We start from the raw sequence: 15,019 nt of genomic DNA, 5'->3' as shown, positions 1-15,019 counted from the left end.
AACAGAAGATGGTGGTGCATAGAAGCTGGTGTCAATGTGGAATTGACGAAGAACAGAAGATGGTAGTGTATAGAAGCTGGTGTCAATGTGGAATTGACGAAGAACAGAAGATGGTGGTGTATAGAAGCTGGAGTCAAAGTGAAATTGACGAAGAACAGAAGTTGGTGGTGCTTGGAAGCAAGCACGTACAGACTAGTGTCCATGTGGGATGGACAAAGACTAGCAGATTGTGGTCCTTAGAAGCCAGTTAGTAAAGACTGGTGTTGGTAGATGAATGACCAAATTTCCGTGAACCGCGAACGCGTTCCGGAAATCGGGTATTTGTTTGCTCCGATTTGTAAACTGCGAACGCGGTCACGTGGGGTCTGACAGACAGACAGACACACACACACACAGACAGACAGACACGGCCGGTGTAATACCTCTCCGTGACATACGTCACTCGGAGAGGTAAAAATATGTCACTTTCATGGGAATGTTCCATTGACATTTGCGATTGTCAATAATTTGTTTGATCCGGTAGCAGCATAGCGTCAAATTCGGATTTTTTGCCGCCTGAGGCAGCAACGGAAAACTGGCCCAAAGGAAAACGCCATAAAAACCACTGTAACAATATTTTTTAGTTATACCGTATTTTAAACAGGGTCGCTTACAAGTTTAATTTAAAAAAAGAGAAAACTAGATTTTTGATTTAACATAGGTTATATTATAATTATTACAGCCGATCTCAAAATATGACCAAGATGATTCTTCTCCTAGTTGTATTGACTATTGGAACCCTAATGTTTGATCAGTTGGCCTACGCACAAAAGGGAGGAAATGGAAGTAAGTATAGAACTTACGTTTTAAATGCACGCAATGCGAAATTAATTACTTGAAAATCGTTTCCCTCGTCCAAATTTAGTTTGTTTAGGTAGCGTTAGATAGTTCCTCTAGTACTCTTTTTGATTAGAGTATCTATAAACCTTGCTAGTACAGCGTCAATAGGCCAAAAACTACGTGAAAGTAATATTTTTTTTGGAAAATAAATGGGAAACAAAAACGGCATAAAATTCTCATAATTCTGTCCAGTAAATTATTTGAGTTTGTATTTTGAAATATTTAATTCATTTTTATCCGAACGTTTAATTCATTTTTATCCGAACGTTTAATTCATTTTTATCCGAACGTTTAATTCATTTTTATCCGAACGTTTAATTCATTTTTATCCGAACGTTTAATTCATTTTTATCCGAACGTTTAATTCATTTTTATCCGAACGTTTAACTCAATTACTATTTAGAAGAATCCAGTATGCCAATTTGATATAATTTTCCTATTTATTTTATTTTAAACATTGTGTTTGTATAGATGGTAAGATTTTTCTGTTTACTTAAAGTTTTTATTTATTAATTCTATGCCCAGTTTGATAAGAGTTTCCGTTTTTTATCTTTAAACATTTTGTTTTGCATAGGAAGTAAGATTTTTTTGTTAATTTCTAGTTTTTATTTTTAATTTTATGCCTAATTTGATAACATTTTTCGTTTTATTTTTTCTTTAACCATTCTGTTTTGCATAGTCGGTAAGATTTTTCTATTTTTTATTTATTAATTCTACGCCTAGTTTGCTAATATTTTCCATTTTTTATCTTTAAACATTTGTTTTTTGCATAGAAAGTAAAAAAATTCTGTTTATTTCAAATATTTATTATTTCTATGCGTAGGATGATAAAATGTGCTGTTTTACTTTATCTTTAAACATTCGTTTTTGAATAGAAAGTAAGATGTTTGTTTATTTCGAGTTTTTATTTAATATTTTTAAAGTTTGATAACACTTCCGTTATAATTTATCTTTAATCATGTTTTGCATAGTGCGTAAGATTTTTCCTGATTATTTCAAGTTTTTATTTATTAATTCTATTCCTTGTGTGAGAACACACTTTTTAATTTTATTTTGAACATTTTTTTTCTTTTGTATAGTGGGTAAAATTTCGTGCCTTATCGCAGTTATTTATTTATTTATTCTACGCCTCCTAGGTTGAATTCTTATTTTATTTATTATATTTTATTTTTAAACATTTTGTTTTGCATAGAAGGTAATAGTTTTCCCTATATTTCGATTACTTTCATTAATTCTATGCGTATTTTTTCATCACTGTGCTTTTCTTTAAACATTTGGATTTGCATAGACTGTAAGATATTTCTGGTTTTTTTTTGGTTTTTTTATCCAAGTTTTTATAACAATTTCTGATTTATTTTATCTTTAAAATTATGTCTTACGTAAGTTTGTAAGATTTTTTGGTTTATTTCTAGTATTTATTTATTTATTTGTTTATTTAGTTCTATTCTTAGTTTGATAGCCTTGCCATATCTTCAAACTTTTTGTTTTGGGGGAAATTTGTTCTGTGTCTGGGCTATTTTGTCCTCGAAACCCATTCTGGGAGACATTGTTTGGGGATTTTGACACTTACGTTAGGGGATTATCCTTTTTCTCAAAAGGGGATTATGACCGGGGTTTTATGTCCAGGGGGATTTTGACCTACATTAATTTTTTTTGACTATTGTTTTATTAATTACATTCCTTGTATGAAAACTATGTTTTCATTTATTTTCTTTCCTTATCTCAATTTTTTTTAATCAATACCTACTAGGTTGAATTCTCAAGTTCTTATTTTTTTAACATTTGGTTTTGCATAGGAAGTAAGATGTTTCTGTTCATTTCGATTATTTTCATTAGTTATATTTTTAGTTTGATAACATTTCCGTTTTAATTTGTCTTTAAACATTCTTTCTCCATAGCCGGTAAGAATTTTGTTTAATTTGAGTTTTATTTATTCACATTATTTTGCGTTTTATTATTTCTTTAAACATTTGTGTTGCAGTCTGTAAGATATTTCTGTTTATTTCAAACTTTTATTTATTAATTCTATTCCTCGTTTGAGAAAATACTATTTAATATTTTCAACATTCTATTTTGCATACTTGGTAAGATTTCTTTTCTTATCGCAATTATTTATTTATTTAATGCCTTCTAGGTTAAATTCTGATATTTTTTGTTATATTTTATTTTTTATGCATTTTATTCTGCATAGAAGGTAAGATTTTTCTGTTTAATTCGATTACTTAAATTAATACTATGCCTAGTTTTATAACACTTTAGATTTTTATATTTAAACATTTGGTTTTGCATAGCCCGTGAGATTTTTCTGTTTTCTTCAAGTTGTTATTTATTAATTTTATGCCTAGTTGGTAACATTTGGCTTTTTTTTTTTTTTTTTCAAAGAACGTAAGATTTTTCTTCATATTTCGAGTTTTTACTTAATATTTTTTATAGTTTGATAACACTTTCGTTAACATTTTGATTTGCATAATTGGTAAGATTTTTTGGTTTATTTCAAGATTTTATTTATAAATTCTATGCCTAGTTTGATAACAGTTTCCTTTTTTATCTTCAAACATTTGGTTTTTCTTAGAAAGTAAGATTTTTCTGTTCATTTCGAGTTTTTATTTACGCCCAGTTTGATAACATTTTCCTTTTCATTTTATTTTATCTTTAAACATTGTGTTTTCATAGGATGTAAGATGTTTCCGTATATTTCGATAATTGTGTATAAATTATATTTCTAGAATAAGAACTATTTTTCTTTTATTTTTGAACATTGTATTTTGCATAGTTCGTAAGATATAATTACTTACCTCAGTTAATTATTTTTTCCACTTGAATGAATTCTTAATCTTTTTTTAATTATTTGAACATCGTGTTTTCCTTAAGTAGAATGTAACACTTTCATGTTTATGCCGATTATTTTTATCAATTCTAGGCCTACGCCTTGTTTGATAACATATGCCATTTTATTATTTCTTTAAACATATTGTTTTGCATAGAACGTAATATTTTCAGTTTTTTACATTTAATTCTATTCGTAGATCGTTAACATTTTCCTTTTTACTTCATTTTATCTTTAAACACTGTGTTTTTCATAGAATGTAAGATGTTTCTATTTATTTAGAATATTGTTTTAGTAATTTCATTCCTTGAATGAAAAGTACTTCTTTTATTTTTAAACATTTTATTTTCCATAGTTAGTAAGTTTCCTTTGCATATCTCAATTTGTTTAATTTTTTCAAGGTCTCCTGGGTTGAATTCTTAACTTTTTTTTGTTTTATTTTATTTTTAAACATTTTGTTTATCTTAGAAGGTATGATTTTTCTGTTTATTTCGTTTTCTTTCTTTAAAACTATTCATATTTTTATCTTTAAACATTTGGATTTGCATAGGCGGTAAGATTTTTCTATTTATTTCTGTTATTGTATTATTAATTAGTTCGATGACATACCGTTTTATTTCACCTTTAAAAATTTTGTTTTCAGTCCGTAAGATATCTTTCTTTATGTCGATTCTTTTTAAATATTCCTATGCTTAGTTTGATAACATTTCCGTTTTATTTTATCTTTAAACATTGTGTTGTACATAGGAAGTAAGATTTTTCTGTTCATTTCGAATATTGTTTTATTAGTTACATTTCTAGTATGAGAACCACTGTTTCTTTTATTTTATGCATTTTTTTTGCATAGGCGGTAAGATTTACTTGCTTATATCTATTATTTATTTATTTTTAGATGCCTTAGTTTTAGGTTGAATTCTTATATTTTTGGTTTTATTTTATTTTGTTAAATATTTTGTTTTGCATAGCCTGTAAGATTTTTCAATTTATCTCCAGTTTTTATTTATTAACTCTATGCTTAGTTTGATAACATTTTCCGTTGTATTTTATTTTTAAACACTTTGTTTTGTATAGTCGGTAAGATATCTCAATTTCTTTCGATTTTTTATTGTTTAGTTCTATGTTGTGCACAGAACATATGTTTTCCTTCTCCAATCAAATATTGCGTTATCATTAGTCACTGAATATAGCGCATTGGATTTTGACACTTTGAGACGTGAAAATTTCGTAAAACCTTTGCTTAGCGGCAATTAGTCTAAGAAAGAGTGATTTTTAATTCAGTCATGGTTTCTTAAAATTACAATTTTACGAACTTTGGTTTTGCATTCCTCTTTTGAAGAAACTATTAATTTAAGAATGGATTTACAAATTTATGATTAGGATTTACAATCTCGGTATTTAAAATTAGCGCCCCAAATAATTTCTTCACATAATAAGTGCCAACACTTTTTAATTTAAAATATTATTTCATAGGTTTATAGTAATTATTGTTCAACCAATTGGAGTCAAGACTGCACCTGGGACATGGCAAACGTACACGATTTCAAGCATGCAGCAAAAAATAAACCTTATATAATCATCACAATGTACTTTCTGAGAATTTTAAAATGTTACACTAACGCAATTAAATAATATATTGTTACGCTATTTACAGTGCCTATATAACTTAATTTTAAATGATCAGACTAGGCCTATATGGTAGATCAAAAACGTATTGAACTTTTATTAACATAAAATTATATAGAACTTTAACAGAGGTGAGCTTAAACCGCGCGGTTCATCAAAATGATTTTGACTACATTCTCACTGAGTGTGAATGCGAATGGTTTCTAACAATGGGGAGTTTTTGTTTTTAAAGGGAGATCATTTAATATACGACAATATGATGATGATAATTACAATGTTATAAATTACAATGAGTTACAAATTAACCAATCAAAATAACTAATTTAAATTAAGCAATTAAAACTAAGGGGTTGTCGGTTGTTTAAAAAAATATAAACAGAAGAAAAGGGGTAAAAAAGTTACTAGGGGGGAAGGGTACTGGCGGACCGAAAAATCCCACGCGAAATTCCATGGATGTTTAGAAATTCAGGATCGTCACCTCCAGAGCGTAGAGCAGAAACTCTAGCAATGGTAAGGCGACGATGCCTGGAAACAAGGCGGTCAACAATTATTTCAAAGTCTAAGGGGTTCAGGGTATTGTGCGAGATGGTGCTATAGAATTCGTAAAAAACGCGTTTCAGTAAAATAAAAGCAAGGTTACAAAAGTCATGTTTCTTGCCTAAGGGGAGGAACCAGACATCAGCGTCATCGTGAGCGTGATGTCGGACCTCGTGAACCCAAAAGGGGACGCGAGAGGAGACTGTCTCATAAAGCGGGCAAGTAAGATACATGTGATCTAAAGACCCAACACATGGGCAGAACGGGCATGAGGGCGTGACGTAATCAGTATGGACATGGTCAGAAGTCCATTAAATTAGCCTAGGAAGTGAACAATTACAATGGCTGGTATAGCGTACGTCTCTGCTGGGATAAAAACTCCTTCTAGCTCCATGGATAGGGGCTTAAATTTTTCCCCCTTTCCTAACACAGTTAGAAATCTCGAGCTCCTCTCTAGGAAGTCTTTCTTGACGTGAGCGGGACGTGACTTCTTCAGCCCATGAGCGCTGGATCTTTAAAGGGTAGATTGTTTGCTTTATAAAAAATTAAAAAAAGGAACGGCCACGGTTGTTAAAGGGAGGGTGAAGTAGAAAATCAAGTGGTTTTTTTATCGATTCTTCTACTAATTATAAAAAGGCAGGGGGTTACGCGATTGGTCGGACGTCCTTATTTAAAATTATCATTAAAATCTGAACCTAATTTGAATTTTAAAATCATTCGGAAGTATTTCCTGAATGTTTCTCTGTGCAGACTGGTCTTATAATTAGTAGGAGAATCGATAAAAAATCACTTGATTTCTACTTCACCCTCCCTTTAAATAGTTTTTTTCGATAGGTTTATGAAGAGTCATAAAAAACTGAAAGACCTTCACTGCAGAGACCTGCACGGGCCGAGTTTTTCAGGCCCGACCCAAGCCCGGCCCGGTTTCAGCATTTTGAATAAGCCCGAAGCCCGGCCCGAGTCCGAGTACATAGTTGGTTTTTCGGCCCGGTCCGGCCCGGCCCGTTACATGCATTAACCAAGCCCGGCCCGGCCCGGCCCGACACATTGCATGAATTGAACAGGCCCGGCCCGGCCCGGCCCGTTACACGTAGTTCAGTTGAAATTTTTATATTTTTTTTTTACATAAAATCAATGATTTGAATTCATATTTGCTTTAGCGTTGTGTATTTTTCATTTCTTTTGATAATTGTTCGTTACGTTTGTCCTTAGAAGCTTATACTCATTTAAATTATCTTTCATTTGAAATTTGGATTAAATGATAATCAATAAAAGCCCGGCCCGGCCCGGCCCGTTAATTTCCAAAATTTTAAAAGCCCGACCCGGCCCGGCCCGTTAATTTCCAAAATTTTAAAAGCCCGACCCGGCCCGGCCCGATAGAATTTTCAAAAGTGGAAAGCCCGGCCCGGCCCGACCCGATCGGGCCGGGCCTCGGGCCGGACCGGGCTTGAGCCCGGCCCGTGCAGGACTCTGCTTCACTGTTCCAAAATTTGCACCCCCATCCCTATGCTAAAGAGAGCTCGGTTTTACAGTGGAAGGGGCGTTTTCGGCCAATAGTTTTTTCTCTCTCGATAGGGCAAATTTTGGCGTACGAGTCGCACTAAAACCGGAGATCTGAGAAAAATTACCGCGAGGTGGCGAATGTGTCGCCCTTCTTCAGTATTGCTACACAAGAGAGGGGAGTCCCAAACCCCGCTTTTGGTTACTTCCTAGGCTAATTTAATGGACTTCTGACATGGTACATACGCGAAGGGCAAGGTAAACTACCATGCATTAGGCGCCATTGAAGGGAGTTTTCCATTCGAGTGGTAAACTTCGAACGACGTGACGGTTGCCATACACCAAATATGTTAAAACGTGGTAAGCGTGTTACCAAGGGAAGTGCTGCAAACGGTGTAGGGGGGGTCATGTTATGATGAACCATAGATTGGTAGATTGTTTTTGTGACGGTGAAATCTATTAGCGGGACAACATTTCGGCTAAAACGAAGGTCGGGTTTAAGATTAAAAACTGGGTTACTAGAGCCCCCTGTGGGAGAGCGGGAGGAATTGGGGTCTGAACCGGGCGATAACCGACTGAAAAAATAATCGTAGGTTCTGGGAGGCGGCAAAATAACGCGACAGCGGATTAAATATAACAAAACAAAAGAAATTTATTAAACTACTGAGTATTCATATACTACTACAAAATTAGTCACAAAAAGGGCAGCAGTAAGGAGGGAGTTTAGTTTTCGCGTTAACTCGCGATCAAAAATTTGTACACCCGCAGGTTAGGAATAAACTCAAAAACTGACCACACAAAGGTACACTTTCAAGTTTTTCTCTCTTTCGAGGGAAAACGTGTGCGTCATGGGTTTTTTCGGGTTCTCGTGGTGCTCCTGCATTTGGAAGCCTTGGTAAGGTACGGTGATGTTGAACTCTTGAGAGAGGGGAGGGGAGAATTACCGGCCCATCGTACAACAGCGTTTATGTCAACAAGGAGGTTGGGGGATTAAGAGAGCTTCCAAATGCAGGTGTGCAACTTTGGGGACTAAAAACTCAAAAAATACCGCGTAAGAAAAAATACAAATGAAACTAAAAAAACACAAAAATTAATGACGACAAAGTTTGTCAATTATGTGGATAATTGCTCGAAATAACAAGTTGGGAAAGCCAAAATATTACCTCTCCGAGTGGAGATGACTATCACTACCCCTTAAACAACCTAAATATATGCATCTATCGCTTTTTTTTAATTCTTTGCAAATGCAGGAATTCAATTTTAAAATAGTCAATTGTTCAAGCCTTTTTTTGCTGTGGAAACTACTCTCTCGCTGTACCTCAACCGTATAGTATGATTTGTAACATTTGTCCATATCAAAGCTGAATCATACCTCGCCACACAAAAAGCAAATGTCCCCAAAACATGGAAGCCATAACCCAATCACACATAAGCTAGGCTCCTAAGGAAATTCTCTTCAAAAATGTAAAATCTTCTTCTGATCTTGGTTTTCTTATATTTCTTGTGAAGCTATGAGCATATCAAACCACATAATATAGGGACGATGTCATATATTTTAACGTTCACTTTATTAACTTTTCATTTAATTCAAGACCATAACATTCTGAAAGTACATTAGGCTCAGAAGACAGTATTTTTAACACTTCAACAATACTTCAATATATACAAAGCAATAAATAACATAATACATTAAACTGTACAGTAAAAGTTAAATATAACCTAATTAAAACCATAAAACCCACAATACATATGGGAACAAAAGGTTCTTGAAAAACCATTAACAGAACAGTATTTATAATACTTCAACGTTTCTATCTATATACAACATTGAATAGTTATTTAACATTATATATTGGAACCTTCAGTATAATTTAACATTAAGCAAATTCGAACCATAAAAACCCACAGCGCATATGGGAAAAAAGGTTCTGGGAAAACCCATTTGGGAAAAAACCATAATCACAGTTGAATTATTAATATTAAAACACTTATTTTTAAATTGTTAGTTGATTTTTCACTCTGACGTCTGAGCTATCCACGAATAAATTTATTAATAGCATTAACAAACGATGCAATGGATGTCAAATATTCATGCCATAATACAAGCTAATTCGAGCCATAAAAACCCACAGCGCATGTGGGAAAAACGGCTCTGGGAAAACCCATTTGGGAAAAAACCATAATCACAGTTGAATTATTAATATTAAAACACTTATTTTTAAATTAATAGTTGATTTTTCACTCGGACGTCTGAGCTATCCACGAATAAATTTATTAACAGCATTATCGAACGATGCAATGCATGTCAAATATTCATGTCATAATACAAGCTAATTCGAACCATAAAAACCCACAGCGCATGTGGGAAAAAGGTCTCTGGGAAAACCCATTTGGGAAAAAACCATAATCACAGTTGAATTATTAATATTAAAAACCTCTTCAGACTGTTTAAGGATGAATGTTTGGTGGATAGCGTCCTAAAGAAAGCAATAACCTAGTAGATGAGGCGTGGTTCATTAAGTTTCGTTTTTTCGAAACTATTACATAAGTGTATTGGCGCTGTACGTTTCAGATAACAAAGACCAAGACGACTCCAGTTCCACAAAATAGGAAAACTCTGCCTCTTGGCGTTAAGTTTTTCTCCTTTCTGTATTTCCACTGCTAGACCGCTATGCAGCCCGCCCTTGTATTGCTCTACTTGCCGCTCCCATAACATTGAAGGTGCTAGAACTATAGTTCTAGTCGATAAATTGCGGCGAAGTCCAACTTCCGCTTTGAGCGTTGGCCAACTTTTGAGGACGCTGCAGTGTTACCAACGGCAGATAACGCCGCCAGGAACATTTTCAAAATCACCTCGGCGGTGTTTTGCCGAAAAAAAGGGGATTTTCGACTAGGACTATTGAATTGTCGCCGATTATTCAGCCATTTCCGCTTCGCCATACCTAAAACATTTTTAAAGTACGCTATACAAAATTGCTCCATTCTTCACCAAACCTATGAAACTTGATGCAACACTTACACTTTGTTCAGTGGTTCGCCTTTACATGAACCCACAGTTGCCGCTCCAGATCTCAGTTATCTGACGCAACCATTTTAACGTTTTCAGAGTTGTATTTCAGCTTTATTAAGCCTAAGGATAAGCCTTGAGATATATTTGCCGACGTATTTTCTGAAAAACCACAATAAATCACCTCAACGATTCTCCCCATTAACTAATTATCACTATTACATACTTTGTTTACAATTTCGTTGACCTTGTCCTCCATGGTTACCCATGAACTAAACCAATGCTGTAGGGTTACTCATGAATCACTCCAATCCTCTAGGGTATTCATGAACTACGCATATCCTCTAGGGTATTCATGAACTACGCATAACCTCTAGGGTATTCATGAACTACGCAAAACCTCTAGGGTATTCATTAACTACACAAATCCTCTAGGCTACTCATGAACTACGCCAATCCTCCAGGTTACTCATAAAATATACCATATTTTTAAAAGGATTAATACCAAACTTATATGACCGTCAATTCCAATAATGATACTTACCATTTTTTTTTTTTCAAATCTTTAAGTCAGATGTGGGTTCTTTAGTCAAGGATCCCAAGCCTTAAGTGGGTCTCTTAGTACAGGATCCCAAGCCTTAAGTGGGTTTCTTTATCCTGGATCCCAAGCCAAATTTGGGTTTCTTTATCCTGGATCCCAAGCCAAATTTGGGTTTCTTATCCTGGATCCCAAGCCAAATTTGGGTTTCTTATCCTGGATCCCAAGCCAAATTTGGGTTTCTTATCCTGGATCCCAAGCCAAATTTGGGTTTCTTTATCTAGGATCCCAAGCCTAAGCTATAGATTTAAGCACATCAGTATAGTATCACCACCTTTTGCATAATGCTACTATCCACTTTTGCATATCAAACTATTCATTTTTTAAAAATACATATGCCCTTGTGGTAAGAATAGTAAGTCTCTCTATAACAAGCTTCGTATCGGTCTCGAAATAGTTTATTACCAAAAGCCAAATCTAATTGGCAATGATAGTCAGTCGAATACTTTTGTTCCAGACCAGGTAAAAGACTTATCCCAAATGAATCAAAAAACATGCTCAGTGCCGTTTTGCTTTTTAAGAAATTAATATTAAAATCTCCGACTACAACTGTTGGAATGGAAGAATCATATTTCATGTCAAACAAAGGGTTAAAGTCCTCAAACACAGTTCTCAAACTTGCTAAGGGAGATTTGTACAACAATACCACAGATATAAGTTCTCCTTCTATGTAAACATCTAACCAGCAACGTTCCACGTGAGAATTTCTAACAGGACTGTCGCTTCGTAAAACTCTAGTATCTATCTCTTTAACTTCGTTTTCAGGCGTCTTTCTTAAATATATGGACGAACCAAAAGCAACTCTGCGTGCCGTACTTGGCAAGTAAATACCACCTACTTCCTTAAAAGATGGCACTCTAAAATCGTCCGTCTCTATTTTCCACGTTTCAACAAAACATAACATTTGACTTTTCATTATTACATTGTCTGTTAAAACATCTTCTAAATGAGCATTTAAAGACTGCACGTTATGTACATAAATGAAAACGGGATCATGCAAGAAAGGTAGTTCTATGCTTTTTGTGTCTCGCAACCTCTTAAGTTCCAATTCTACTAGGTTGTTTTTGGGTGAATTAGGAACTTTAAATTTTCCATCAATATATAAACCGGAAGCGGTTTTCGCTCTACTACAAGCCACATATAAATGCGCTCTTTCAATTTTTTTTGTAGCCTTACAATGAACCACTACCGAGGAGTAAGTATCACCCTGACTTTTATGTATCGTAATGGCCTCAGAAACAACCAAAGGCAATTGTTTCCTAGAAACTGAGGCATTATTTTGTCTCCATTTTCTATTAAACGACTTTATGACCTTTTCAACAGGCGTCCACGAAGCGTTAATATTACTATTCAAATATAAACCATGACATTTTTGCCTCAACATTTTCCCAACTTTGGGATCGTCAAACTCCATCCATACCCTGAACGGGATTTTATCCCCGACCCTATTTGTTCCGTACTCTATTTTTCTTAACCAACCGGTCGCCCCATTAGTTAGTCCGTCAGAGGTGTCAACATTGTTGGTCATCATATATCTCGCGCCACACGCAAGAGTCAATTGTTTGGGCAGACCATACGTATCAGACGTTGCTAACTTTTCAACTTGGGAAAGTATGTTATTTTTAACTTCACTACTAAGATCACCATTGACAACATCTACTGAAACCGAAACAGCCTTTTCCGTATTCATGTTTAAAAGCTTATTTTGATTGAATTGGTTTACTTCCGCGTTAGTGGCGAAAAGATGTATCGCTTCTTTTGGGGGTACACGCTCAGGCGTTACCTCCAGACTACTAAAGAAATCAATATCATTTTGAGTCATACTTCCCACAGCCATTCTATTTAAAGCTTCAGCAAATATTTTATCATCTCTCTGTCTCATAATTTCCTCAAGTTCGGCAAATTCAAATTGCTCCCATATTGGGTTACCAATTAACGACGCGTAAGGATTATCTTTCTCACTTTGACCTTGAAATGCGAAATTATCGCAAACTGGTCTCAATTGGTTAAAGTCTCCAACTAGAACGACAGACACACCACCAAAATAATCAGGACAACCCATAATCTCTTGTAACCTAGCGTTTACCCGATTAAACACTTTCGCTCCAACCATTGAAATTTCGTCAATTATTACTAGTTTTACTTGACCATAGAGTAACCTGCATTTATGAAGTGTTTCACTTTCCAATCTCGATATATTTCCACCAAATTGGCTAACGGGTAAACTAAAAGTACTGTGCAAAGTTGCCCCACCTATGTTAAAGGCAGCCTTGCCAGTAGGTGCGCAACGGATTACTTTCGCTTCCGATGGATTACTCCCAGGTTGTTTGTTGTAAAACCTTGACACAGACTCAAATATAGCACTAATCAAAAGACTTTTCCCCACACCAGCGCCCCCTGTAACAAAGAGGCGCAACGGAGTTTCTTTGCTTTTTACATGATACAAAACATGGTAATATATCTCTCTTTGTTTTGAATTCAATTTTCTAAGAAGGGCGTTGTACTCAGAGTCATTAATTAAGGTAATTGACGGAGCAACAGTATTTTCGGCATTGCCATCAATAATTTCTCTATTAATATTTCCTACAGGTTCTTGAACCGTATTAATTAAAAAATCGGAATCACCATAGCTAAAGATCTATCAACTTCATTTCTATGTTCTAATTCAGGCTGGATATTAGTAACATCCACTTGAATTTCTCCATTTTCAAAATCTGCTACAGCCTGTTCCACGGCTGCTTCGTCAATTTCACTGTGAAATTCTTTCCTAACTTCATTAATAGTTTCGCGACAAAGCTCATATTCTGATTTCATATCCTTTGTCAAAATATCATTACTTTCATCGCGCCAAGGCTTAAATAACATTAATTGTTCACGATAAAAGTTATCGGGATCTTTTTCTAAATTGAATCTTCTGTACCTAATAATTTTAGCATGGCCACGTTTCCTAATAAACCCTGATTCATCTTTAAGTTTCAGCCATTTACCACAAGCTTCAACTTCATTGCTCTCTCCCTCATCAACATGATCGTGGGCGGCTTTAGTCACTCTACGGGCTTTGGAATATTCGTACCAGGCACCAAATTGAGCTAATGTTATTGCCTCTAGTTCCTCTGGCCTTTGAACATAATGTTCTAGCATCCCAGAGGCAAAAACATCATTACTGTCTGCTGGTAGTTCTTCAAGTTCAGATTGATTCTTAAGAATGTGTACACGATTTTCAGGGGCATTGGTGTTTATAAAAACACAGGCGCGACTGCACCTGGACACAGGAATTTGTAAACCACAGTAAGCCGCTTCCTGAGCGCTTACCTCGTGGGCATTCAAGAACTGATTAGCAATTAGTTTCAACTTCTGTTTTACTGAACATTTATCATTTTTTGCCTGTTTAGAAGCTTCGCGCAGAAGCAAAGACATCCCTCTTTGAGACTTTCCTATATATGATACAATATACATAACCAGTGCGTAAGCATCAAGAACGAATTGAATGTCCATATTCGCCTGCCAAAGACGCAAAGCGCACGGATTGTAAGGATTAACTCTAGTATCTTTAGGGTGTCTTTTCAACAAAACTGTTTTCCTTTTGAGGTCATAAGTAACGGCAGAAATATACTCGTCTTCAGTTATACGCAACTTAGCTAGCAACTCCTCAAAACTATCTACCCAAAACTCTTTTTCTTTCGATTGCAACATCTCATACAATTTCTTTGACCTTTCCTTACATCTGAGTTCTTCCTGTACGCTACCAGGCTCTCTTAAACCAGGGTCGTAAATTATGGTTCTGGGCATAGGTGGAAACGGGATTCCAAAACGACAAACGGAATTATTATCGACCTTCTTTCTACAAGTCGTTGTGTGTTTGTGAATTTGTAATCGTGTTAACAAATCTAAATGTTCGTCATTGTGCTCAGCAGCACAAGAAATAACGTTATCAATAAATTCCTCTACTTCCTTAACATTTGAGAGATCATTTTTAAGTTTTGGAGCATCTTTTATCCAAATCAAACCATGTTGGTGGGGCGAACCTCTTTGCTGTATTTCAACTCTA

At 35.0% G+C, this 15,019-nt stretch overlaps 1 protein-coding gene and 1 long non-coding RNA gene across 4 annotated transcripts; one reads left to right on the top strand and one right to left on the bottom strand.

Moving 5' to 3' along the window:
* Window positions 1–433: 433 nt before the first annotated feature.
* Window positions 434–5,348, top strand: LOC149718731 (uncharacterized). The gene is made up of 2 exons (XR_016374607.1): window positions 434–825; window positions 5,177–5,348. It is a non-coding gene; the product is annotated as an uncharacterized LOC149718731 (long non-coding RNA).
* Window positions 5,349–8,915: 3,567 nt separating this feature from the next.
* LOC149718730 (uncharacterized) lies at window positions 8,916–13,084 on the bottom strand. Of its 3 annotated transcripts, XM_089852098.1 has the most exons (5): window positions 10,918–13,084; window positions 10,600–10,841; window positions 10,386–10,535; window positions 9,911–10,308; window positions 8,916–9,843 (listed from the first exon to the last, which is right to left on the bottom strand). In XM_089852098.1, the coding sequence occupies exon 1, from the start codon at window positions 13,082–13,084 to the stop codon at window positions 11,288–11,290; it is 1,797 nt and encodes a 598-aa protein (XP_089708224.1). In that variant the 3' UTR covers window positions 8,916–9,843; window positions 9,911–10,308; window positions 10,386–10,535; window positions 10,600–10,841; window positions 10,918–11,287. The 3 variants fall into 3 exon arrangements, with proteins under 3 accessions (XP_089708224.1, XP_089708159.1, XP_089708268.1); XM_089852033.1 differs by having other exon boundaries at window positions 8,916–10,308; XM_089852142.1 differs by lacking the exons at window positions 8,916–9,843; window positions 9,911–10,308; window positions 10,386–10,535; window positions 10,600–10,841 and having other exon boundaries at window positions 11,413–11,520; window positions 11,618–13,084.
* Window positions 13,085–15,019: the final 1,935 nt, after the last annotated feature.

The sequence above is a fragment of the Phalangium opilio genome, unplaced genomic scaffold (assembly GCF_054372755.1).
Source record: "Phalangium opilio isolate 3A_F unplaced genomic scaffold, DU_Popi_V2 ptg000002l_1, whole genome shotgun sequence".
Taxonomy (NCBI): domain Eukaryota; kingdom Metazoa; phylum Arthropoda; class Arachnida; order Opiliones; family Phalangiidae; genus Phalangium; species Phalangium opilio.
This window is presented reverse-complemented; position numbering and strand designations above follow the sequence as displayed.

Bases quoted from the DNA above. Each gene is read 5' to 3' on its own strand.
- LOC149718730 (XM_089852033.1), bottom strand. From the start codon at position 13,084: ATGGTTGGAGCGAAAGTGTTTAATCGGGTAAACGCTAGGTTACAAGAG.